Source organism: Spermophilus citellus, assembly GCF_964194105.1.
Source record: "Spermophilus citellus genome assembly, chromosome: 2".
Lineage (NCBI taxonomy): Eukaryota > Metazoa > Chordata > Mammalia > Rodentia > Sciuridae > Spermophilus > Spermophilus citellus.
In genome coordinates, this window is record NC_138183.1 from 234,927,623 (window position 1) to 234,955,600 (window position 27,978).

At 35.9% G+C, this 27,978-nt stretch overlaps 1 protein-coding gene across 1 annotated transcript in view; it reads left to right on the top strand.

The window, feature by feature from the left end:
- HSD17B12 (hydroxysteroid 17-beta dehydrogenase 12) overlaps positions 1-27,978 on the top strand; it is a 151,656-nt gene that overhangs the window by 55,973 nt on the left and 67,705 nt on the right. Inside the window, exon 3 of the mRNA XM_081281086.1 lies at positions 3,117-3,192. Coding sequence (XP_081137212.1) covers positions 3,117-3,192 — 76 coding nt within the window. The remainder of the gene's footprint in view (positions 1-3,116; positions 3,193-27,978) is intronic.

Genomic DNA, 27,978 nt, shown 5'->3' on the forward strand with positions numbered 1-27,978 from the left:
AAAATTTTTAAAGCAGATGTCTGGGAAAAATAAGAATAAAATTTTCCATGATGTTTAATTCTAAGAAAATGAGTGTAGCTTTAATTTTATATCATTTAAGTGTATGCAGTACTCTTTTTTTTAAAAAAAAAATTTTTAGTGTAGATGGACACAATACCTTTATTTTATTTTTTATAAGGTGCTGAAGTTCAAACCCAGTGCTTTACGCATATTAGGCAAGCGCTCTACCATTGAGCCACAATCCCTGCCCCCAGTCCTCAGTTTTTAAAGTCAGTTATTTTTAACTATTTTCCAAAAGATAGAAATGTTATAGGCGGTCACATTTTTATAAGAAGGACTGTGGTTAACAGAAAAATATTGACAGGTTCAGGCAAAGCATTGACGCCCTGTGTACTACACGGAATGGCTAAGAAAGCAGTCATCTGAAGACTGAGGTACAGAGTGGGAACCTGGCAGTGCTGGAGGCAAGTTTCCTTGCCCTCCAGGCCCTGCAAAGGTACTAAGTTCTGGTGAAGATCCTGTTAGAGGCGTTGAACCCTTCAAATCATTCCCAGCTTTTAAAAAAATCATCTTTTGTTTTTTTTTCACCTTTATATATTGAAGAATTTTAAAATTGTAGAATTGTTTGAAGAAGAATACAATGAACACCCATATACCTTCACCTGGATTCTCCAACTAACATTTTGTCACTGTTAACTTACTTTATTGTTACTGTTTTCATTATTATTGTTATTTGGCAGGACCATTTGTAAATTACTTTTAGACATCATAACAGTTCACCCCAAAATATTTGGGGATCAGTCTTATAAGAACTAAAACACCCTTATAACTCCAGTAGAATGTTCACACAGAGTTTAACTTGACACAGTTTAACTTGTTATTGATTCTCCTGTTTCTACCTCCCATGTAGCTGGGATTACAAGTGTGCTGGGTGGAGAAACATTTTTAACAGGAATGTTATGCAAATGATATTTATTCTTGTGAGTTCATTCTACCAAGAAGCATAAGAAGTCCATTTGTTTCATTATTGATTATGTTAAGGTAAACAGTTTATTAAGATGCTGTCTACCTTATATGTTAGCCCATTTCTAAGTTAGTCAGCTTTTTGTTGCTGTGGCCAGTATACTGGACAAGAACAACTTTTGGAAGAGGAAAAGTTCATTATGGCTCATAGTTTTCAGAGATTTAGTCCATGGTGGGGGGACTCCATTGCTGTGGGCCCAAGGTAAGGCAGGACATTATAGCAGAGGGGCATGGTGGAGGAACATTGCTCACCTTTTGGTGGCCAAGCAGCAGGGGTTGAAAGGGGCTTTCATGGCACACCCCCAGAGACCGACCTCCTCCAGCCATACTCCACCTGCCTACAGTTACCATCCAGGCCATCCACACTAGGCTGAGGAGGTTAGAGTTTTCATATTTTAATAATTTATCCTCCATACATTCCTGCATTAACTAGGAGCTTTTGGGGGACATCTCATACTACATCATAATACCATGACTCCATTATATAGATAATTAATAAGTAGGTGCATGAAGCTTTGAGACTGTAAATATCCTGTTTGCCAGCAATCTTTCATCCAGTGGTTTTAAGATCCACTGACAATTTTTGCCTAAATTATTATTATCATAGTGGTTAAAAAAATGGTGATTTTCTAATGGTCTCTGTCCTACATTTATTCGATTTTTTTTTTTTTGTATAAATAAAAGCTTTTTCTTGTCCCTCTTCCTCTGTTAATTTTTTTTTAATATCAGTATGGCTAATGAATTCTTTAGTGGGTTTATAGCAGATTAATTTAGCAAATTACCAGCCTTTGTTATTATAAAAAATGTTCTTCCATAACTTCATTTGCAGTACTACTCATTACTTAATAAAAGCTGACTTTAGGATTTAAGACTAGAATATTAATTTACTAAATCACTTATAGTTCATAGCACCTAACTTATTGTTCATTTATAAACTGGAGTAGTGCATGAAGACGTTTTGTGCATATTCCTTTTTTTCCTTACCCCTGTATTTATATGTCCCTAGGACATTAACCATATATATATATTTTTTTTAAATAGTTTTTTTTAGTTGTTGATGGACGTTTATTTTACTTATTTGTACGCAGTGCTGAGAATCAAACTCAGTGCCTCACGCATGCTAGGCAGTCACTCTATCACTGAGCCACAACCCCAGCCCCTAACCATATTCTTGTAAATCTTTTTCATTCTATGCGACACTTACACAGCATTGCATACACAAATAGAAGGTGCTCTTCAGAAAAATTGTTATTAATTTATTCATTTAACAATCTTAGTTTACCTTGGTTATCTATAAATTATAATGCCCAAGAAAAATTTTAAGTATTTATCCTAATTTTTAGGATTACCTAACATTTTATTTATTTTATTTTATTTATTTTTTTTGGTACTAGGGATTGAACCCAGGGCCTTGTGCATGCAAGGCAGTCACTCTACCAACTGGGCTGTATCCCCAGCCCCAATTTCCTAACATTTTAACAGTAGTTTTCTTTGCTAGTCTTTTGATCTTTGTTTTATATATCCAGTCCATGACAAAAACTTGTCTTATTGGTGCATTCTGATTATACCTAGTACTGGGATTCATTGTGACATATTTGTACATGCACATAACATAATTTGATCAAGTTCATTACCAAGTATTTCCCTTTCCCTCTCTTCTTCAGTGAAAACTTTCTTTTTAAAGCTAAGTTTTAAATTATGGAAGTAGTGGACATGTAACAATTTTAAAAACTCAAAACAATATACAGATTCAAAAGGAAAAAGTCACTTGCCTTCTAAAACACTTTGAGATTTGAATACTTGGTTTAGTTTATTTATTTTTATGTGGTGTTGAGGATTGAACCCAGGGCCTCACACGTGCTAGGTGAGTGCTCTACCACTGAGCCACAACCCCAACCCCTGAATACTTGATTTAGAAAGACAGCCCTTTGAGAAATTCTGTAACGTTTTCGTTATGGATTGCTTGTTATTTACACTTGGATTTATATTTTGAATTATCATCTGGTCAGGTTTTCTTAAAATGGGTATATATCTAATTTATGTTTTAAAATGAAATGCAAAAATGTAATTTACATTCTTTTTTATTATTTCAGCTAGCAAATCATGGAATGAAGGTTGTCCTAATCAGCCGATCACAAGACAAACTGAACCAGGTTTCCAGTGAGATAAGTAAGTTCTTGCATTAAACACTCCATGATTGCAAATGGAACACAGCTAATCTAAGTTTAATGTTTTCAGGTGGGTTTCTAGCACTGACATTTATTTAGAGTTCAGGAAACTTCTTTTTTATTCTGTTAATGGCATGTTTTGAAGATGAACCATCTTTTAAGTAATTTTTTATTTAAAAGTTTTTATTAATCTTTCAAAATAATTTCATTAAGTTATTTTAGACCTATTGTAATTTGCTTGAAATGCCTTTTACCGACTCACCTATTTTTGTTGTTCTGAGTCAGATTTTCTGATTATTTTATCATGTTCTCAGTGAAACATCTGAATCTTTTTCTGTTGCTTCACTTCAATATTGAGTATTTTTCACTCCTTTGATCTCAGTGTCTCTAAATGTGTAACACATGATTGAGAGCAAGTATAAAAGGTAGCAGGTACACCTGTGGCGGGGGTGCTACGTTGAACTTTCTTTCTAGTCAGCTATACCTGAGATCTGAATTGTAACTTGGTAAAGACTCTCTTAACTGACTTCCACTTTACCAACCTGATGAATAAATCAGTGCTGCACATTTCCTCCGTAAAACAAACTGATGAACCGGCTGTGTGACCACCTGTGGCTGGCACACTGCTGGGATGAAACTTGTACACGTGTATTTGCCCAGGTCAAATTGTTTCCTTATTAAGAGGTAATTGTGTTTGTTTCCAGAATTATGCCAAGTTCATTTGTTGTACATATTCTGCAAAATGATGAAACATTAGTGTAAAAGGGGGGGTTATTTCTACAAAACCTACATTGAATGTTCTGAGAAAGTTTGTAAAATAAGTTCTTTCAGAAATTTGTTGTCAAATTAGATGTGACCAAGATTAATGTAAAATATTTAAAAGCTTATAAAAAATAAGAAATTTATTCTCTCATTGACTCCCCCCCCCCTTTTGTTGGGGATTGAACTCAGGTGAGGGACACTTGACCACTAAGCTACATCCTCAGCCCTATTTTGTGTTTTATTTAGAGACAGGGTCTCACTGAGTTGCTTAGTGCCTCGCTTTTGGCTGAGGCTGGCTTTGAACTCCATCCTACTGTCTCAGCCACCTAAGCCCCTGTAATACAGGCATGAGCCACCTCACCCAGCTTGAATTGACGTTGATTAAAAGGAATTTCTTTTTCCTGTTGAAAATTCTGAAAAGATGTTTTTCTGGGTATAATATAAATTTATTAAGACATGTGATATTAGCAGACCACATCATCATCTGAAAAAGTATATAAGAGACTTATAAATTACAACGTGTTTTAAATTGAGATGTTAACCATGTCTTTGAGAGGATAATGTTTTTGTGAACATATCTGTTCCAGGAAAAGGGAGGGAACAGAATTTAATGTCGACAAATGCAAACTATCTCTACATCCCTTTGATTTTGCCTTTTACACATCTTTATTGAATGCCTCTATACCAGGCACTATACTAGGCAGTTGGGACAGTGATGAATAAGTTGGATGCAGTCCTTGCTCTCTGGACCTTATAATCTAGTGGAGGAGACAGTGAAAACAAATGAAGAAAAACCCAAAACTCAAAACTAAGTCAAAACAAAAATCCAGACAAATTAAATAATTGCACTTTGTAGCAGGCCTCACAAAGAGAATGAACAAAGGACTAGAGAGGAAACATTGGAGAGGTTCTTATTTTGTAACAGTGTGTTGAGTTTTGTGACTGTCAGGGTTGTAAAGGAGCCAGAATAATAACCTGTTACCAGTAGTGACATTCTAGTAATGGAGGTAGAGCCAGAGTGATGGTTGTATCCTGTGGGCCCTTCTGTGGGTGTAATGACACAGGGATTGTGTATTTTTAAGTTGGCACATGATAAATCTACTCCCAACATTCCAATTTCCCGAAGCCTTTGGATCCCTGCCTCTACCTCCTGGTCTTATTAAACCTAGTCTATCTTGGAGCCCAAGTGTCAGTCAGCCAATCAAGCTAACTGTTTGAGCCCCTCCTAATTCTCTGGTAAGTGAATCATATAAAAAAAAAATTGGCCTATTCTGGTGTTACATTGTTTTTCTTCATCTAACACTCAAAGAATGAATTCTCATGTATTTCTCAGCTTTCTACCAATACAAAGAGGCTAGTTTTGTAGTTATTTTTATGTATAAGTGTATGGGTCATACTTTGTACATGTTCCCCAGAGAATGCTGCAACCTAACCCTGTTGTGGTGACAGTAAGAGATGGCTGAGTTGAGTGTTGAGGATAAGAGTAATCCTCTTGAAAGAAAACTGCCCTTGATGGCGTGATGTCATTGTGTTCCCGGATCTTCAAACCAGAGAAGACTAATCTTCAGGCTCTTTCTGTTTGCACTGGCAAGGGAGGCTCAGAGAGCTCTCGTGGCATCATGCAAACTTGGATACTTTATGCCTTCATAAGCAATCTCTTGGGAATGTGAAGGGCAGCCTACTCATCAAAGCCAAAGTTCTTCAGAAAAATTTTAAAAGGACTATATATAATTTGGTAGGGAACTAAACGTTTCGCCAACTATGGATAAATACCTCATCATAATTGACTGCTTTGATGAAATTACAGCTCTATGTAAGGATACCTGTCACCTGTTGAATTAAAATAAGCTGAAAGTCTCACACACATAATAAGCTTATTTTATTATCATTGTCAGCTGGGATTATTTATATATTAAGTATTTTCTGCCAATTTTGATTTGTCAAAGAAAAGAACTCCTAGCTAATTTTTGAATGCTGAACTAGGTTTTTATTTACAGTAAAGCACAATACAAAGAGGACTACATTACCAAATAACCTATGGCTCACAGGATATGGAGATGGTGACATTTACCATTCACATTATTGTGTGGCAGTCTATAATTCTAATTGGATACACTTTAATGAGATTTGATTGAAAGCAAACAAACCATGATGTATTTTTGTTTTGTGGTTTTTTTTGGTAGTTTATCACTGGCTATTATACAGCTTCAGAATGGCCCTATAATTCCATTTCACTGGTCTGTAGTTGACAGAGGTATAGGATAAGTAGAAAAGATCCATTCCACTTTTTTCCAGTTCATACTTCTGATTCAGATCTGTGTAGTTAAGATGTGGACTTGACCAAATAGATTTGTTTTATAATTTTGTGATGCAGAAACAGTTCTATTCATCCACTGTGTGTTCTCATCCTATGTGTAGGAAACATAAAAAACTTAAACTGAGCAAGAAATATACTGCCTATGATCTTTTCAAAACAAATACTATATTTTTAGAGTTCTTTGGAGAAAATAGGCGAATGAGTAGAGCATTTGAAAATATGTATTTCCATGCATGTACGTGAAAATATATATAAAGGATATATAAGCTCTAGATTGTGATTTCTAACCTATTTTAATGTATCTGTCAATTTCATTTTAATATTCTCAAGATTGAAAACTTGGAACTTTATGGCTAGTGACCCCCCTGTTATATTTAGTGTATTTCATTTATGTAAGAAACAACAGTTAACACATAAAGACCTTTTTGTTTTATGTTCAGTGAAACCAGAACCACATGATATCAGGATTAGAGCGTAAATCACTTGATAATTATAGAAATATCTTAATTGTCCTTAGAGTTCATGTATTTGAAGGCCAGAAACTCAAATCCATCTAACTTTTCTCTACTGATTTTGCCTGTAGTACTTGAGACTGTGGAGGTATTCTCTTGTTCTAAGATCTCCAAATTTGACAATGTTCCTGGCCTTCCAGAAAGTGATATCCTGTACTGTGTGTAAAACTGAGACTTCACAAGGTCCCAGGTTAGTTCTTGGAAGGTCTTTGAAGCATTACTTCTAGATACAGGAATGTGATCCTTTTTTCTTACCCGTGGGATTTTCATGCCTAATTAAATGAGATTTACCATTAAATGAAACATCTCTGGCATGGTCATGGTTACAAATTTGTTTTGTCTAATTATATCCTGGCAAGGAGAAAGATATATTGTTATTAGGTCAATGCAAATAATTACTTTGCCATGTTAAGTAAAAGAATTCAATAATGACATGTAATATTTCCTGTTATTGTGATTAGTTTTATGGACAGGGTCAATCAATATGTGTTACATTTTCTACAGAATTACCATCTTTACATTTATCTAATGAATTACTAGTTTATGTTCCAGTTAGTATTGCTATGTAACAAACTACCCTAAACTTATTGAGGTAAAGCAAAAACCATCTTAGATGCTCTCCAGTTCTGCCAGGACTTTTGTTCCTCGTGGCATTACTGAGATCACTCAGCGATACTCCACTGGTAGATGTCCTGGTAAGGAAGATCCAAGATGCCTTCTCTCACAGGTTGTTACCATGGCCAGGGATGGCTGTAAGGTTGGACTCAGCTGGGACTACTGAAGCGAGTACTTGTCCCCAGCATGGCCATCAGGGTAAATTAACTTCTTAACTGGTAACTCTTTTCCCCCAGAGTGAACGTTTCAGGAGAACAAGGAAGAAACTGGTGTCTTTTTATGACCTCGTCTCAGAATTGTGTAGTATTGCCACTACATGGTCAAAACACTCATGAATCTGTCTGGATTTAAGAGGGGAATAAACTCTATCTTCTTGTTTTTTACCCCAGAGTTGCAGAACAAACCCAGGGCCTCTGCATGCTAGGCAAGAAGTGCTGTACCATTGAGTGACCTCCTGTCTATTAGGCTCTACCTCTTGATGAGAGAGTGGCATGGTAAAATTGGTAAAAACCAACCAAACAAACAAAAAAACATGTATGATGGGGATATTATAGGAAAGTACAATCTTTATTTGGAAAATATAACCTGCAAGTTTATAAGCTATATTGAAGTTTCCCAGAGAATGTTTTTGCTACGTTTTGAGAGCTCAGTAGGGACAGCATACCATTCAAAAAGGTGTTAATTTCAGTTTGCCCAAGTATAACCAACCATAATGAGGGTTAGTAAAAATTGAAAAAGAAAAAATGTTTTCTCAAAATTACTATTGTTTTTTTCCTCATTGGTTTGATTCAGTGTTGTGAAATTAATTCTTGTCCCATTGGTCAACAGCATGCTTTTATGGAAAGTGTCTGATTTTAGAATACAGAGCCCTGTAAAAACTGACTAGGTTTCCTAGTGCTGCCTAACAGTCTGTTCTTGGTGGCAGTGTTGTGGTGCACCATAGGGAAACCTGGCCCATGAGTAGATTCTCTGCAGCACCAATAATAGTCAAGACTACTGATTCAGGCATTGCTGAGTTCCATTATTCTTCTGATGTTTCTTCTAAGGATTTGGGTTTCTGCCCTCTAATTTATTGCCAGGGCTTTTAGTTAAACATGAAGGAAGAGTAGGAACCACCTGTGAAAAAGATTAATGATTAATTTATTAGAGTAATTAGCAGTGTCAGTGGAATCCCCTTTTGGGATATACTATAGAATAGTTAATATGATCTAATCAACGAATATCCTGAGACTGCTGAGACTGCAAGTCTTACTGTAGACTGTAAAGGCATGGATAACTCTCTAGGGACTTCCATAAAGTGTGATTTTTTTTTTTTTTAATTGCCACCATTTAACAAGAGTTTCATACTTAGAGACATAATCTTAGGCATTGTTTGGGTCACATTGTTTTGTTGTTTTTTGCACAGGATCATGAATGTATTTTTTTTTTTCAATTAACTTCTGTTTAATGAGAATCAGACAGGTTTACATTTATATTTGTATGCTTTCAATAATACCTTTATCTCCATCCTCAGATCTAAAATTATTGTGAAAACAAAGACAAAACTACATACATGTACTGTTGGGGACTGCAAATCAAGTCAAGATGGCGCCTGGCAGTTTGCCAGGAGGAGTGGTTTGTGAGACAACACTACCGAGCCTTTAAGATGGTGGGGATTCCTTATTGGCTGATTGCTGTATCTAGATGATGCTAATTGAGTCAAGCTGTGTGTAATCAGTTAGGTATATATACCTCTGCTGTTCCACAATAAAGCGGTTCCTGCTACCTTGGGTTCCCGCTACCTTCAGTTCCCGCTCAGTTCCCCTTCAGTTTCCCCGCAATAAAGCAGTTCCCGCTTTAACCTTCAAGTTGCTTGTCACCTCCCGGTTATTTTGCCCAGCCGGACTTCGGCAATGTACAATAAAGTTTTCTCTCTCTCTCTCTCTTTTTTTTTTTCCATTGTGGCAGTACAGATTTAACCCAGGGGTGTTCAGCTACATTCCTAGCCCCCCCCCCTTTTTTTTTTGGTATGGGGATTGAACAATTGAGGGGCACTTGCCCACTGAGCAGCATCTTCAGCCCTATTCTGTATTTTATTTAGAAACAGGGTCTCACTGAGTTGCTTTTTCCCATTCCTCCAGTCTTAGCCTCCTGGCTGGCCGCTACAATTACAGGAGCATTGAGCCCAGCCTAGCCCTGGCCCTTTTTTTAAAAATTCTGAGACAGTTTCACTAAATTGCCCAGGCTGATCTTTAGCTTTCAATCCTCCTGCCTCAGCCTACCAATTAACTTGGATTACAGGCATGTTCACTGTGCCCAGCCTACAATAAATTTCAACATGAACCCGAGAAAAAGATTTGTCTCTCCAGGAATGCTGGCACAGGCCTGTAATCTCAGCCACTCTAGAGGCTGAGGCAGGAGGATCACAAGTTCAAAACCAGCCTCAGCAATTCAGCAAGACCCTGTCTCAAAATAAAAAATAAAACAAGCTGGGGATATGGCTCAGTGGTTAAGCACCCCTGGGTTCAATCGTTGGTACCAAAAAAAAAAAAAAAAAGGAGTCTCATCAGCTGTCAGAGTTTTGTTTTGTTTTGTTTTGTACTGGGGATTGAACCCAGGGCTATTTTTCCACTGAGCTTTTTTTCCCCAACTTTTCCTATCATTGAGACAGGGCCTTGCTGAGTTGCCAAGACTATTCTCAAACTTGAGATCCTCCTGCCTCAGCCTCCTGAGCTGCTGGGATTACAGGCCTGTGCTGCCACCACCATCAACTCCCACTGGAAGGTTTTCAAAACACCCTATCCACCTCAATGTGTCTGGGACAATACAAACTCATGATAACCACCACAGCAATATTTTTTAAATCTGTAACTGCCAAACTAAAAAAACAGATTATTAAAGTATATTTAAATAAGTTTAAGATATGACTCAACAGAAACAAACTCAACATACCCACATTCTCCCTCTGTAACTATAAAGAACAGCAGGGATGTGTGCTACAGTGAATGTTTAAGGCACTCAAAACAATCATTACATATTATCAAAAATCCTTCTTATAAAATCTTCATAGTATGAGGGATTTGTTGGCAAAAAAAAAAAATTAAGAAAAAATATCTTCTTGGAGACACTACCTCTGACCACGACAATGTGATATTTAGAAAGAAACAAAATCATATTTAAAGCTGAAAGGAGCAGGAATCTTAGAAATCAAAGTACTTTTGGATTTTAGAAGTGATGAAACCAAGGCTAAGAGAAGTCAACTGATCATTTAGTTAAATAAAGAGGTCAAGAAATTTTACATTAAGTTCTAATAACCTTATCATTTACCACGCTTTAAAAGTATTACAATACTGAAAAAAACCTCAAGTGAGTTCTCCATTTCCATACACATACACACACATACAAATATGCTTCAAATTTTAAAATTAGGAAAGACTAAAGAGCCTACCCTGATGGTGGCAATCATCAAAAGTCTAGTATGTTCTAGACCTTCACAATTAGTTCAGAAAAATTAACCTCATTTAAATTGACTGATATCCAGGAAACCTTTTTCATCTTAGCCATTTTCAATCTGTACTCAAAATGTACTTCAACCTACAGCAAGTCACCCACTAACCAAAACAAAATAAGCCATGCCTTATGTGGAAACAGGACTCTGTAGTATCGAACTGGTTCACCTATATTCATGATACTAGCAATACCAAGGTTTTGTTTTTTCTAAGAGATAATAAAATGCATACCTATATCTTGAAAACTTAAATTTGAACTCAATCAAATGTCCTTATAAATTTAACATTTAGCCAATCCTCAATGGAGATTTATTGGGAAAAGCTAAAGGAACCACTCATTAAACATAAATTTTAAAATCAAAGTAAAATTTCCCCCATTAAAGCTTATCATTAGCTTTCAGCTGTGAGCTGATAACCAAAATAAAATTAGTTTTAAGCTTCCCTTTAAGTGGCCTGTGTATATACATTCATGTATATATTTAATTTGTACCAAAAACTGCTTACAAATGGCAATTCCTGTGAAGTAGATGATGATGAAGTTCCAGGTAATTCTAGCATGTTTCCTAATGTACTGGTTCTGGAGTGTGGATCATCCGAAAGGGCTGTCCTTGTCCGCAGGGGCATGTAAATTCACTGGATTGGAAAAGGGCAGCAGACAATTTCTTCTAGATAGTTCACAGGTCTGATCCATCCTGGGCCAGCATCAACTAGTTACCGTGCCTCTCGCCCCTCCCGGGCCAGCTGGGGGGCACAGGGAGAGAGAGGAGCCACTTGCCGCACCCCGCTCCCACGTCTCTTTAGAGAAGGCAGCGAACACGCCTTGCCTGGGCCTATTCCTCCTCCTCTTCCTCCTCTTCCTCCTCTTCCTCCCCTTCCTCCCCTCTCGTGAATGTATTTCTATCCATCTTGAGAAGTATTACAATTGTCAAGTCATATTCATTATTAGTTACACCTTGCCTGTGCATAATTGAGCAGGGTGTTGAACTTCTTACTGATTTAATAGTTCTTCCCATATTATGGGCTTGATAAACAGGGCCGTGCTTATAAGAGAATAGAACTAGTTAAAGGTATGGAGAAGACACTATCTAGTTATTCCTAATTATTCTCCATGCTTAACAGTGCTGCACCAAAGATTGTGTGGCCCACAAATATATCTCAACAGACAATTCTATTATCCTTAGTTTGAGGCGCAAATTTGTAAAGACAGTAACATAAAATGTTGCCAGGACATTAGTCTTTATACCAAAATACAAGCAGAAGTCATAGGCGCCCAAGACAACAAATGATTACAGTCTTGGTTTAGAGTGACAGTAATTAAAATAAAGGATAGCTGCAAGAAACAATACTAATTAGGGAGTCTTCTTTAGAAATGAGAAACTTTTGTAAAAAAGAGTTCCTCAGTGTGACAAGCGTCAACACAAAAGCTCAAAAAGTTAACAGGCTCTTAGGAAGGGGGAGAATTCTAGGAGATAAGGAACCTTTACTAGGCAGACTGGGTACTAAAGGGACAGAATAAGTTTTTATATTCTCAAAGATCAATTTTCTCCTTAACTGGTTATAGACTACTTAATTTATAAGTCTTTTTTGTTGATTGCAATATATTTTATATATCCCCTGAAATATAAACTTAGATGGCAAGTTAACACTTTTATGTTAGCTTGAAATATATTAATATTTCTATTACTGTGTTAATAAAATAATGCACATACCACATAGAGTTTGCCATCCTAATTGCACTTTTCTTTATGAATTTTAATCTTTAGAAATTGTCCAGATAATCAAAGATTCCTCATTATTTAACTTGCTGTGATGCTTGTAAAGGATCTCAAGGTCAACGAAGAATCATAGAAATCATATTTAGGTTGGTATTGCAGGGCAACAGAATCATTATTGGTACCAGGTTTGTCAGAGATGACATTTGAAGTTCTGTACAGAAGGTGGGAGAGTTAAGTTCTGATTTGTGGCAACGTCAGGTTTCAGAAAAGTCAAGCCTCTGATAAAGACATCAGTTCTCATAACTTTAAATAAACAATGATATTATAACTGATAAAGTCTGTGTAGAAAATTAAAAAGTTACACTGGCATTGTATTTCATACTGTGATAAGATCAGAAAAAAAGCATAAAGCTATTTTTAAAATTAAAATTGTCAAACCAGTTCTAATTTGGCCAAGGATTCACGTTAATTAGGAAAGTTATGTGAAACTTGGATTTTTATGTAATTCTGCATGTATCAATTATTACAAATGTTTAAAAAGTTGTATTAATACATTAAAAATAATAGTTTCTAGCCAAATGACTGTTTGAATATTTTAAAATGTCACTACTTGATCTGGGTTGGCCATTTCTGTAAGGAATGATTTTTCTGAAATTGCCAGCATACTTAAAAGCATCAGAATTTTTGCCCTTATCTGATAATTCTTGAGTTTTATCTTTTTAGATTTAACTAAGTACCTGTTAGTCTGTAAGCTATTCAGAGTAGTGACCCTTTTTAATTTTAAAAGAAAGAGTTTGATGATAGTATTGTTCAAATCTTCTTTGTCCTTGTCCTTCTTTGTTCTCTACTTTTTCTTTGAATTATTGTGAAATGGAGTTGAAATTTCCATCTATAATGTTTTGTGCATCTGCCTGTTTCTCTGTTATGAAGTGCATTAGCATGTAGATATGGCCTCTTGATGAACTACTTATTTATCAATGTGGAATGGCCTTCCTTAGTCTTTATAGTATCCTTTGTGCTGATGTCTACTTTGGCTAAAATTTACCTCGTCTAGCTCTCTTTTGGTTACTGTTAACATGGTATATCTTTTTTCTGTCTTTTTACTTTTCACTGTATTGCTTAAAATTGGATTTCTTGTAGGCAGCATATAGTTGGTTTGGCTTTTTTATTTAATTCAATTGAATGGGTTTTGCCCACTAATCAAGATCTTTAGACAATTTATATTCTATGCCATTATTTATAGTATTGGGTTAAAATCTACCAATTTGACTTTGTTTTCTGTTAATCCCCCACCTGGACTCCTCCCTCCCCCTTTTGATACTGGGGATTGAACTCAGGGCACTTGACCACTGAGCCACATCCTCAGCCCTATTTTGTGTTTTATTTAGAGACAGGGTCTCATTGAGTTGCTTAGCACCTTGCTGTTGCTGAGGCTGGCTTTGAACTCGTGATCCTCAGCTGCCTCAGGCTCTTGAGCTGCTGAAATTATAGGCATGTGTCACTGCACCCGGCCCCCCCCTTTTCTCCCCCTATTTTCTTTTTTTAAATTGTTGTTTCCTTTTTCATTTTATCTTACCTGCTTTTGTATTAATTGTAGGCTTTTTTAAAAAAACAATTTCATTTTATTTAATCCCTTGGTTTATTGGTCATACATATTTTTTCTTTCTTTTAAAAAGCCAGGTGTGATGGTACACATCTGTAATCCCAGCAGCTCAGGAGGATGAGGCAGGAGGATTTTTCAAAGCCAGCCTCAGCAACTTAGCCAAGCTCTAAGCAACTTAGAGACCTATCTCAAAATAAAAAGGGCAGTGGATGTGGCTAAGTGCTTAGGTGCCCCTGGTACCCACCACCACCAAAAAAAATAAAAAGAAGTGTTCTAAATATATACACATATAACCATTTCTAATGCTCTTCATTCCTTTTGTGTAGATAAATTTAGTATGAAACCTTTTTCCCCCTGCTTTACCTGAAGGACCTCCTTTAATATATTTTGTAGGTTGGTCTGTGAAAACCAGCCTTTATTGTGAAAGGTAATTTCTTTGGGTATAAAATTCCAGATCGATAGGTATTTTTTTTTTTTTTTTTTTTTTTTTTTTTAGTGCATTGCCTTTTGGCTTGTATTGTTACTTAAAAAAAAAATGATGCCATTCTTACCTTTTTTTTAACACCTTGGATCATGTAGGTTTTTGTTTTGTTTCTTTCTCTCAAGATTTTTTTTTCTCTTCATCAATGGTTTTCTTTCTTTTTAAAAAAATACTTACTTTTTTTTTAGTTGTAATTGGACACAATACCTTTATTTTATTTATTTTTATGTGGTGCTGAGGATCAAACCCAAGGTCTAGGGTTTAGGCGAGTGCTCTGCCGCTGAGCCCCAGCCCCAGCCCAATGGTCTTCTTTTTTGTTTGATTGTTTTCCCACCTTCTTGGTACAGTTTTCTTCCTGTTTCTCAATTGGGGTTTATTAAGCTTGAGCAAATGTTTATAATTTTCATCATATTTGGAAAATTATCGGCTCCTAGTTATTCACATAGTTCTCTCTCACACCCTTTTCCTGGAACTTCAGTTATATAAGCTGATTGAAGTTGTCCCTCAACTCACTGATGGAGTGTTTGTTTTAAAATCTGGTCTCTTTTTCTCTCTGACTCACTTTTGGGTAGTGCTGTTTCAGTGCCTGCCATTCACTCATCTTTTTTTCTGCAGTATCTAATCTGCTTTTAATCCTGTTAGTTTTTTATCCAGACATTGCATTCTGCCCCACCCCCCAAATGTAGGTCATTTTTATATCTTCTGAATCTCTTCCTAACCATTTTGGTGTTTTAAGTCTTTCAACCCCAATATGGACTGCTAGCTCTGTGAGTTCCTCATCTCCTCCTCACTGCATAGAAAATCTCTCTAAGCTGTAAGCCAAGGCAATCATAGGACTCATGTCATTTGTTTCATTTTTGTTAGGGATCACTGTCCTGTATTGTCTGTTGTCCAATGTCTGAAAACTATTTTTTTTTATCTAATTGTTTTAGTTTTAGGAAAAAGAGTAAGCGTGAAGTCTGTTACACCATCCTGGCGGGAAGCAGACGTCTTCCCCTTCTTCCCCTTTTTTACCCATCACAGGTTTCCTGGTTTTAATCTTTGCACATGACTATGTGTTTGGCCCATGTCTGATTCTAAAGAGAGAAAAGGGAAAAGGACCCAATCCTTTTGCATTTGTTTGCACGAGGCCTGATATGGTGTAGAGGGATGTGGGCACTTGGCAAGTATTTTGTTAGTGACTGCAGAGCTATTGTAAGGTTTCCCTGTATTCTTAATCTTGCACAGAAAGATGCTTTTTGATATTTAGTTTATGTTCTAATTTCAGCACACATGTTCTAATTTTCTAAACTAATATAGGACCCTGTTGTAAAGCTGTTCAACTAAACAATTTCACCAAGTGTAGCTTATTTCAGCTTCATTACTGTTTGTTACCAGTCGTTTACTCAGATGGAGAACAACATCTGTAATATGGGAGGATATTTTGTTAGAAATGTGTATACCTACCAATTAGTTGGCCCAGCCAAATTAGCATGTGTTGGTCTGCATCTCCAATTAAGGCAGCTGCTGGAAAGATGCTGTTCCACAGCTGGCATGGGGCATGTGGGAGTGCACCGCACCAGCCAGACTCTGGCTGTGCCTCTTAATTAAAATATTTGCCTAAGTTTGTATGATTTCTTTAAAGCAGTAATTGGTCTTTCCAATTGGATTATTGATGGTTCAGTGACTTTTGTGCTTAAGAACAACAGTAACAACGACAACAACTTTTTTAGGTTGGGAAATGTGGGACCAAAGTGTTACAAATGAGCACTATTTAAGTAGATGATTGGTGTTTCTCCTCCCACTTTTAAATTCTTGATTATTATTCTAAGTGGATAATTGTAATTTGGGGTACAGCCATCAGCCTTTAAAGAATTTGTAGGAAGGCATATTCTTTGAAACATTTCTAATTTTTGGTAGTTTTATGTAGAGGTTGCTTCCTTTTTCATTATAAGAGTAAGTAGTCTGAAACTTAATAAAAAGGATCATTTTAACTTGGTTTTTCCATCAAATAAAGTTCTATATTTTCTTGTTAATATTCATTTTGGTAATCTTATTTTACCATTACTTACCAAAGGCAGTTTTTTTTGATTACATACTAGTCTTAAAATAACTACAAATCAACTATTTGGGTAATTTAAATCGTCTAGTGCTGTATCATCAAGGAGCTGATGAATCTATTAAAACCACAAGGAATTTTCACAAATTTTTAATTTTATTCCTTTTTTTTCCATAAAAAGGATAGAATTAATATAATACCAGGCCACTATTGAAAAAAATTGATATGAAATAGTTTTAATTTTCTTTCATTCTGTTAATGCTGTAGAAATGTACAAAATCTAAGATGAAATCACTGCAATGCCTGATGAAAGAATTAAGCCATAAGTGTAAATATGTTTCTTTTTGTGGATCATTTAATATTTAGGCATGTATAGTTTGGAAACATACTTATCATGTGATTTTAAAGGTTACCTCTGTTTAGCTTAAAACCCTTATTTTATACATATGGAAGCTAAGTTTGAGAGACTAAGTTATGTCTTTTAGTGGAAGAGGTAGACCAAGTTTGGATCTTTGGCTTCTTGTGTTATGTTCTCCATTACATCATGCTGTTAATTATACTTAAAATATTGTGGTTGGATAACTGAATGGTACATCTAGAAATTTTATCCCCCAAACATTATCAGAATAATATTGAGAGAATAAAAAACTAAATTTATAGTATGACTGTTTGTAAGAAGTTGCTTATTTTACAGTCATTAATCATTGAATTATTTGGAGGATGTGAGCATTTTGGTTAAAATGGATTATTTCTTCCTTTTTATTACTTAATATACAAACGTATATACAACTTCCATATGTATAAACACTTCAGGTCAACTTTGAATTAGTAAACTAATAGTTAGCTATCTATACTTATTATATAAGCTTTGAGTAAAGACAACTTTACAATAATATTTGAGACATTTTGTGAATAAGTAATGAAATGCATTCATTTTGATCCTTAGAACTGTTATGAAGACACTGAAACCTGGCAAGGTTATTCAGGATCACCCAGTGGGCAGTAAAGAAGAGTTTCAGTTGCAGGCCATCCAACTGCAGGTCTAGTTCTCTTTACACTCCTGGGTGATGTTTCTTGTGATATTTCCAAGTAGACCCCAGCTTATCCTTTATGGTATTAACCTAGAATTGTAAGGCTCCTTGAGTGTGTTCTGTAGCATTGCCACATTGTATCTCAGTTAATCTGTCCATCCATGCTTAGTGTCCTAATACCTCCTTTGAACCACTCTTCTTGGTTTCTAAGCCATTTTAAGTAAAATAAGGATTACTTAAACACAGGTACTACAAAACCACAGCAGTTGATCTGATAAACAAAACTAAATGGCCAACGGGCAGGTAGGATGTACGTTGTGGATACTGTGGACAAAGGGATAGATCATATCCCAGGCAGTATAGAACCAGACAGCATGAGGTTTCATCATGGTACTCAGAACTTAATGTACAATTTAAACTTGCCAGTGGTTTATTTCTGGAATTTTCCTTTAATTTTTTCAGTCCACAGTTTACAGTGGATAAATGAAAACTCAGAAAATGAAGCTGAGAATAAGTGAGGACTGCTCTATTGAATTTAATATGTTTTTTTTTAAATTTAATATCTTTTTGATCAAAGGGCCTGTTGCAGGGAAGTTTGAAAACCATTGCCGTAGAGAGCCCCACCCTGCATCTTTTCTGCCAAGCCGTATTGCTTCCTTTCGACAGGGTTCTAATTTAATCCAAATATCTCTATATATGTAGCTTTTCATCCTCCTCAGAGCAAGGCACGTCTGCTCTCTAAAACCCAGTCATCTGCTGGTCTCTCTATCCCTTCCTCTTCCCTAGTTCCTTGGGACTTGTTTCCACAGCAGTCTTCTGATACCATCTCAAACAGGCACTATGTAAAACAAGTTTTGTTCAATCCACTAAAATATTCAGCCCAGAACATTTCCTTTATCACAAGAACCTTAATTTACATTTTCTTTTGAAAATTCAAAGGATCTGCTAACCCCGGGCACAGCATTCCTGTCCAGAAAACTGTCAGCTGGAGGCATGACCCAGTTGTCCTTTAGATGGGGTGTGGTGTGTCCTGTTTGCCACAGTTCCTCTCCTCTTGCACAGTACGGGCCTGCATACTTTTAGCATCGCTCACTTAGTTGACCGACTTGGCCCTGAGAACACTGGAATTTGTAACCTCTATTACCCTTTGAGGTCTCTTGGCGTTGCGGCACATGTAGTGAGAAGTTGCACTTTGTTTGCAATAGCATTGTAGACTATTTGCAAGACATGTAGACCATTTTATCTCGTGGGTTTGCTTATTTTCAGTGAAATATATTTCTCCTAGTAGGGTATGTTTGTACTTTATATTCTCCGTTAATTTTACTTTTGTCTCATAATAGAACCATGCTTATAAATGTGAATACTAAAAACATATAAATTTAAAACATAGGATAACCAGAAATACATATGTATAGGTTTTAGTGAGTGATCAGGGTAAAGTAATTACACTGTACTCCTTTGTTCTCCCCAGAGGTAACTAGCATCATATTTAAAAAAAAAAAAAAAACATATATATATATATATTTAGTTGTATGTAGATGGACAAGTACCTTTATTTTGTTTATTTATTTTATGTGGTGCTGAGGATTGAACCCAGAGCCCCACATGTGCTAGACAAATGCTTTACCGCTAAGCTACAACCTCAGCCCCTGACATATTTTTTTTAAAAGAAATAAAGGTATTTAATTTTTTTTTTTTTTTTTAGTTTTTGATAGACCTTTATTTATTTATATGTGGTGCTGAGAATCAAACCCAGTGCCTCACACATGCCAGGCAAGTGTGCTCCCACTGAGCCACAGCCTCATCCCATAATTTTTAATATTATCATTTAATTTTTACTTTTTTGAACTTTATATAAACTACATGATACAATGTTATGGGTTTGTGTGTGTGTCTGTGTGTGTGTTTTAGTTTTGGCTTCTTCAACTCTGTGAAATTCATCCATATATTTACATGTAGTGATAGTTCTTTATTTTATTTTGCTATATGAATATACCACAGTTTAGTTACCTGTTAATGGTCATTTGAATTGCCCCCAGTTTGGGGCCATTATCAGTAACACTTCTTTGAATAATCATGTGAATGTTTTTTGAATTCTTGAAACATACCAATAGTCTCTTTCTCACACACAAGACATTGCTGTTTCTTTTAGGTTCTTTGACAAAGAGGTATCAAAGACAATGATTAAGATCATTCTGCAAATACTATAACAGACTCTGGATTAGCACCTAGACCTTTATGTTATGTGTGCTATCATCTTAAAAACAAAACAAAACAAGACAATAAACATCTAACAAGACTGCAAGGGCTGGGGATGTAGTTTAGTGACATGCTAGTGTCCTGGTTCCAATCCCCAGCACAAAAACAAACAAAAGCAACAACAACAAATAAAACCCGAAACCAGGTTGAGACCGCAGATCTCTTTTTATTTTCAAGTCTTAACTTTTGGTATTTTTTATGAACATAAACACATTTGCGTACATATTTCAAATACTGAACATCCAACTTTTCATTTAACTGCTTTTAAAAATTGTCAACTGTATAACTAAAAGAACAAATAAAAAATTTAAAAGAAATTGTCAGTGTACAAAGTTTTAAAAATTTGTTTACCTGGAAATTTCCCTTGTTTTGGCATGGTGCCAAGTGGTGGCATGGCTCCTCATTATTAGTGAGGAGACTCAAAGTACATTTAAAGATTGTTAATGATGATGGAGACTAAATATGCTGCAAATTACTTCATTAATTGGAAAATAAGCTATCTTTAAATTACCCTTCTCCTCACTCCTGTTTTATCTGAAAGTTCATTCTTGAAAATGTCATAGAACAAGTGTGTGTTTGTATAAATTGACTCGTACTATCTTAAAGAAATCATGAATTAGAATATTTTTGTATTTTTGGCATCGTCTTCTTTCCATCACCCATTCACACACACAGTACTGAAACTAATTGAATTTTCTCTTGGCATAGTTACAAGATGACTTCTGCTGGAGGGCTTAATGTTACTTAAACCATCATTTTACATAGCAACATTGCCTCTGGGATTTTTATGCAATGCAGCTGTTTATGGCAGAGGAAGGAAATTAAGTACTGCTATACAGAATTTTAGGAATATTAATATATTTTAAAAGCAAGTAAAATGTCCATGTGTTAGCTTGTGGTCCTGTGTGAATGGAGAATAAATCCTTTGTGAAGTTATTTTTTTCTTAAATTGAACAGAGAGCATCATGGGAATGTGGTCTGTTTCTACTCTTTTTGTGAAAGGGTTTTTTTTGTTTGAGTTGACAGGTTCTTATGAACGGTTTTGGATGGAAAAAGAAAGCTTTTGAAGATATCCAGAATTTCTTGAAAAATATTTTATGGAGAAGATTTCATCTTACTCAATTTAAAAAAATATTTTGTAGTCTATTTATTTTTCCAGATAGACTTGTTAAAAGAACAGAAAAATTGAACAAAAGGTGCAGAGATTTCCCCATATACCTGATGCTCCCATACACAAACAGCCTCCCCCCTTATCAAAATATGGCCTCAGAATGGCACATTGGTTATGACCCATGAACCTATATTGACACATCCTTATCATCTAAAGTCCATAGTACAATATAAGTTTTTATGGTCTTGGAAAGAATAAACTTAGATTTCTAATTTTTGTTGTATATATACTGCTTGTAAAGTTTTTCTCTTAGATGTCTATATCTGGATTTCTTAGCATATCTTCCTTTGATGTTTTAAAAGTGCAAAGAAAGTATGTATTTTTTACCTTTTTATTCATTTTTAAAAGTTTTCATTATGTCTTCAAAAATACGTTTTATTATATATGAGTTTCTTTTCTGTTCCTCTGTTGTATACTGGCCCTAGACTGAAAGGGATCCATTTAGATCCTGTGTCATATAGGTGTATTCTCACAGAAACTAGGCAGTTGATAGAAATGAACCAGGTGGCCTGCAGTGGGTGAGGCAAGAGTGAGTGTTGAGGCCTGGAGAACCAAGGAGCTTGTGCCCCAAGTAGAGGGTCACACTGTTTAGGGCTCATTAACCTATGGCCCATTGTTTTCATCAAGTCATTATTTCTATGATGATTAAATGTGTTAGGGATTATTATAAACACCTTACTAGATATCAACTCATTTAATCCTCAACCCTTTGAGATTGGTACATATATTGTTCCCATTTGAGAGATGATACAAGGACTTACAAGTATAATAGATGTCATTCCACATTATCCAGTGAATTTACCAATACAATTAAGTTCTCTAATCAGCTGGCTTTGGATGATTCAGAAGAAAGATTAGTTAATGGTGGTTCTGACCTAATCAGGGGAGCCCTTTGGTCCTTGACCTTTATGTCCAAGTCAGAAAGCTTACTGTGCCCTGTTAGGTTCAAAAGGGAACTCTTAAAATATTGACAAGGATTTAGGAAGCGTCATATAAATTTGTGGACCTTGAAACCTGATTTTGTCAGAGGGAATGTATCTTTCAGGATGAACTTGCAGGAAACTAAATTTAATTTGCTGATAAAATTAGATGCCAACCAGAAGAATAGGATCCTAATTAGAATAAGTTATACTCCATCATATGTATAGTATGTCAAAATACACTGTACTGTCACGTATGTCTAAGAAGAACAAATTAAAATTGAATGCCAAACTTTTTTTTTCTGTTTTAAAAAAGTTTTGTTTTATCAAAAACTGGTGCAGATCCCTTTTGACAGCTATACAAGGGAAGCCAAAATAAAACCAGAAGCTTCCTTTATGAACATGCCATCTCTACCAGAGTTTCTTGTTTGTGGACATCTCTTGAAGAGAGCCTGGTACCTGTTGCCATGGCAAGAGCCCTCTGTCCTCTCATCAGCACTTTCCTTCATATGTGTTCTACTGTCTGCACCCATGATCTCTTCATAGTCCTTGAAGTGCTGGAAGTCAAGTGTTTTTTTTTTTTTTTTTTTTTTTTTTTAAAGCAGGGATTGAACTTGGGGGCTTTGAACACTGAGCTGCATCCCCACCCCTATTTTGTATTTTATTTTGAGACAGGGTCTCACTGAGTTGCTTAGTGCCTCAGTTTTGCTGAGGCTGGCTTTGAACTCCAGATCCTCCTATTTCAGCCTCCCGAGCTTCTGGAATTACAGGCGTGCACCACTGTGCCTGGCTATTTTTTTCTTTTAAAATTACAAAATACTAATTGCTTTCTGAAGTTAATCAGCCTATTAATTCAAATTATACAGAACTATAAAAATTGAAAGTTGATCCCCTTTGCTATACCCAAACCACAAACACATAAATACCTTTTAAACTGGCCATTCTACTTCTAGAAATTTTTCCTAGAGAAAAGTTTGCTTAACTGCACAAAGATTTGTGTACAGATTGTTCAAGACAATATTGTTTACAGTAGAGGAAAAATGGGAGCCTAAGTATCTGTCCTTGACTCCCTCTTATTTCCCCTTCTTGAGCAGAGACTGGGCATGAACCTAACCCTCACTGGAGTTAGTAAGAATTGCTATATTGCTCTGTGTCACCAGACCATCTCATACATGGGCAGAGAGTCCTTCTATACCTTGATGTGGATGATTAGAACTACAGCCCACGTGATTTATCACCTGTCTTGACCATAGTCACAGGGCTTAAAATTGGTTACCAGCATCCACACATATTATTGAAAGCTTTGGCTAAGTATAGATCTTTAGTAAATTGCTCAAAATCTCTCCTTCATACCTTCATGCTTTTGTTGCTTGTGGGACACTTTTCCTGAATTCGTTGTGAGACCTTTCTCCAAGGCGGTCTTCATTTGACTACATATGGCCTTCCTTAGCTTATGATTTATTTTGCCTACTTTATTTGTGCATGTTTTGTTTCTCTCTGGTGTCTTTGCCCCGGGGAAGTCTAAACAGTACCTATAACTGCTTCTGATCAAAGTGTGCTTTTAGCTTTGGTAGTGGCAAATGTAAACATTCTGCAGTTTCCCCCATCATTTTGTCTCTGTCCCCCCCCCCCAATAAAATGTTGGAGACTTATAAAATTTCCTCTGAATTTACCAAGTTCACCCTTTGTTTCTCCTAACTTGCCTTGATGCATTTTCCTCCTTCAGTACAATGAATTCAACTTTAATTTTTTTTTAGTATTTATTTCTTAGTTGTAGTTGCATATAATGCTTTTATTTATTTATTTTTCTTTTTTTTAAGAGAGAGAGAATTTCAATATTTATTTCTTAGTTCTCGGCGGACACAACATCTCTGTTTGTATGTGGTGCTGAGGATCGAACCCGGGCCGCACGCATGCCAGGCGAGCACGCTACCGCTTGAGCCACATCCCCAGCCCCTTATTTATTTATTTTTATGTGGTGCTGAGGATCGAAACCAAGGCCTCACATGTGCTAGGTGAGCGCTCTACCACTGAGCCACAATCCCAGCCCCATGAATTCTACTTTTTATCTGTGCCCACTCAGTTTGACTGATTAAGTAATTTTGTGTTTGTGAATTTATGGATTAAGCAGTGGAGTGACACATTTTCAAGAGAGAAGATGGCAACTGGTTACAATAGGGGTCTGAGTTTTATAGGGTTCAATCAGATTTAATCATAGCAGAGTGTGTCCAGGCAGTCAGGGGAACAGTCGTAGAAGGGGAAATGGTGAAGGTCCCGAGCCCATTGTTTTCCTCCTCTCCCTGAGACCGGCAGTCCTCCTTTTCTCCCTGGGGGTTGTTGTTTTTCATTTCTCCCTGGGGGTTGTTGTTTTCCATATCCTTCAGGGAACATGTCAAAAAGACATAAATGCTATCTTGAAGGGACTCCCACTAACCAAGTCTAGACAAATTGAGCACTAAAATTAAAATGATCGGAACAAGTTATAATGCATTAAACAAGATAGGAAATCATGAGCTCATACTGATAATGGTAAATAAATGAATTAAAATTTTGATGAGGAATGAGATTTTATACAGCCTCAAAGTACTTTCTCACAAATGCCAAAATATGTTTTAATTAAAAAGGTGAAAACCAGAAAGTTTACAGTGGAGGAGCCTGGCAAACACCACCTTAATAAGGAATTAAGTTTTCCTCATCAATAATGGGACAGAACAAAATTCTTTGCCACCCAAAAGGATACAAAGAGAAACACAGCATAACTTCTATGATTCTCCTGCCAAAGGAGCATCACCTAAATCTAATTATAAGGAAACATACACACCCACACTGAGGGACACTGCAGTGTAATTGGTCTGTAATCTTCAACATTGTCAAGGACATGAAGGTCAAAAAAAGATGGTAAGTCTGCTGCAGGTGGAAAGAAGCTGAACAGAACAGCAGCGGCATGCATCGGGCTACTCTGTCGGATGCTTTTGCTGTAGAGGACGTTATTGGGCCAGTTGGTGAATATCGAACAGGCTTTGAAGATGTGAAAATTATAACATATCAATGTTAATCTCTTGATTTTGATGATTATATTATTTAGGATATATTATTTAATAGGAGACTGTTTTTGTCATAAATATATATGAAAGCAGCTTCTCAACCTCTTTGATCTCAGAACCTCTTCATAGTAACTCTTTTCTTTTCTGTACTAGGGAATGAACCCAGGGGCACTTTTACCACTGAGCTACATCCCTAGCCCTTTTTTTACTTTTTTAGAGATGAATGTCTCACAAGTTGCTTAGAACTTCACTAAACTGCTGAGGCTGGCCTTGAACTTGTGATCCTCCAGCTTCAGTCTCCCCTGCCGCTGGGATTACAGGTGTGCACCACCACATCTGGCAGCTCTTTTCTTTTTTTATAATTTTATAACATACATTTGTGTGAAATATCTAAAATGTGTGTATCTCCAGAGGGGAGAGAGAGAATGCAAATTGGTGATTACAGGTAGAGAACATAGGGGAACAACTGCTTAGTGAATATTGAGTCTTTTGGGGGCAGTGGAAATGTTTTGGAACTAGATGTGGTGGTTGTTCAATATTGGGAATGTACAAAATGCCACTGATTTGTTCACTTTAAAATGGTTATTTTTGCACTGGGGATGTGGCTCAGTGGCAGAGTGCTTGCCTAGCAGGTACAAGGCTCTGGGTTCCATACAGTAACTCTTGAAAATTATGGGGGACTCCAAAAAGCTTTGGTTTATGTCAAATACAGATATCAGTGTTTATTTTCTCATAAACTCAAGTGGAGAAATTTTTAAAATAATTATTTAAAAATAACAGCAGTGAGTCTATTACATGCTAGCAACACATTTTTTTGAGGAAAATAACTATATTTTGAAACTATTTAGTAAGAATAATTTCATTGCTATACATTTTTTGAAATTTCTTTAATATCTTGCTTAAGAAAAGAGTTGGGTTTGCATATCTACTTTTGCAGTATGTTAATTTGGTTGAAGAACAAGAAGAAAATCTGGCTTTATGTAGATACATAGTTAGAAAAGAGAAAAGCATTTTATAGCCTCTTCAGATAATTGTGGATATTCTTTTGATAAATCAGAACTCTGTAAGTGTAATTGTGGATATTCTTTTGATAAATCAGAACCGTGAAATCATATCAGTGAGTTTTTTATATTCAGATATATTAAAATGCATTGACCCATCTCAAACTTTGAATAGGACTTGTATCCATCAGGATGTTATAATTATGCTTTGGAAAATATTTGTTCCTGAGATTTATTGATTCTTTTCAAATGTTGATACATTACACTACAGAATAGTGGTTTTTAAAATTTTTTGTTTGTTCTTTTTAGTTATACATGTCAGTAGGGTGTATTTTGACGTTATCAAACATACATGGAGTTCAACTCACATTCTGTGGTTGTACATGATGTGGAGTTACACTGGTTGTATATTCATAGATGAACACAGAAAAGTTATTTCCGATTCATTTTACTGTCTTTCCTGTTCTCCTCCTCCCTTCCCTTCATTCCCCAATTCCCCTTTTTCTAATCCAGTGTAGCTCAATCAGAAGTCTTTTCTTTTCAAATTCAGGGTGGTGGATGAAAGTTTTCCAGGACTCCAGTTTTCATTTAAAATTTGAAATTTATCATGGACACCAGAATACTGTTGCTTATTTTTCTTGAAGTGACAGGTGCCACTTCATTTTGGAGAATATGTCTGCCAAATCTATAAGCGTAGTTTTTCTGTAAGTTACTATTTCAAGTAAAATGATGTTGCTTGGAGAAAAGGGGACTCAGGACTCAATTGTAAAAATGTTTTTCCTCAAGACAGCCATTGTATTAGGTATATAGGAAAATGTGCAGGCTCTCTGCTTTATCACATAGAACATTAAAAAGTTGTGCTTTCAAGAGTAAAGATTTAATAAAATTAATTCTACTACTTCATTAGGGAACATTCTTAAATGAAACTGACTTGTTATGCAATGTGAAGAATACAGTGACTTCCAATACCTCTAAGTGCTACTACTTTGATTCATATTAAGATTCTAGCAGTTTTACCCACCATTGCTTTTGCCAGCACAGGAAAGAAGGCAAAGAATGTCTTAATGTTTCTCACTTTCAGGGACTCTCAGTGGTCAGGGAGCAATACATTGAAGTATTTTTGAGTGTTGGGTAGCATATCAGCAGTTTTAATCTAAAGCTTCATGGAGAAGAGTTATTAGCATAATGTTTGTAACTTTCTTTGAGACTATTTAAAAAAATTTTAAAAAATACTTAAATGAAGACCTTTCAAATTGGAAATGGACATTTATGAGAATAATTCAAGTAGCAAATTTCATTAATATACTGGTTAGTCTTGTGCATCTTAAATGACATCATGTTATTTATAGAGTTCTTGGCATGTAGTTGATGCTAAGTAACTAGTAGTTGTTACTACTGTTTTGTTGGTAGAATATTAACTGCCATATGTTAGAATATTAACCTACATGTGTTATGTGGTGCCACTGTCTTAGGATCAGGATGACTTGTATTAGATTCTTATTCTTTGTTCTAAGAATACTGAAGTACAAGATTGTATGTCAACCAGCTTTGCTTTTATTTTGGTTTAGTATGTGAAAACTATGCTCTTTCAACAATTTAAATGAAAAGGGCTGTTTTTCTGTGTTGAACAGAATGATGACTCTGTTCTTGGCATGTTGTTTAACTATATTAACCTTAAAATGTTAATTGCAATGGATACTCATTCAAATACCTGACATTGAGCTCCCCAACAGAAACCAGAGGTAGATTTCCATATTTGAAAGTCAGTGTTGTGTTAATGCAGAGGGTAGTCCGAGGGATGTTCCTAAGTTCTTTGGGAGTCCTTACTTT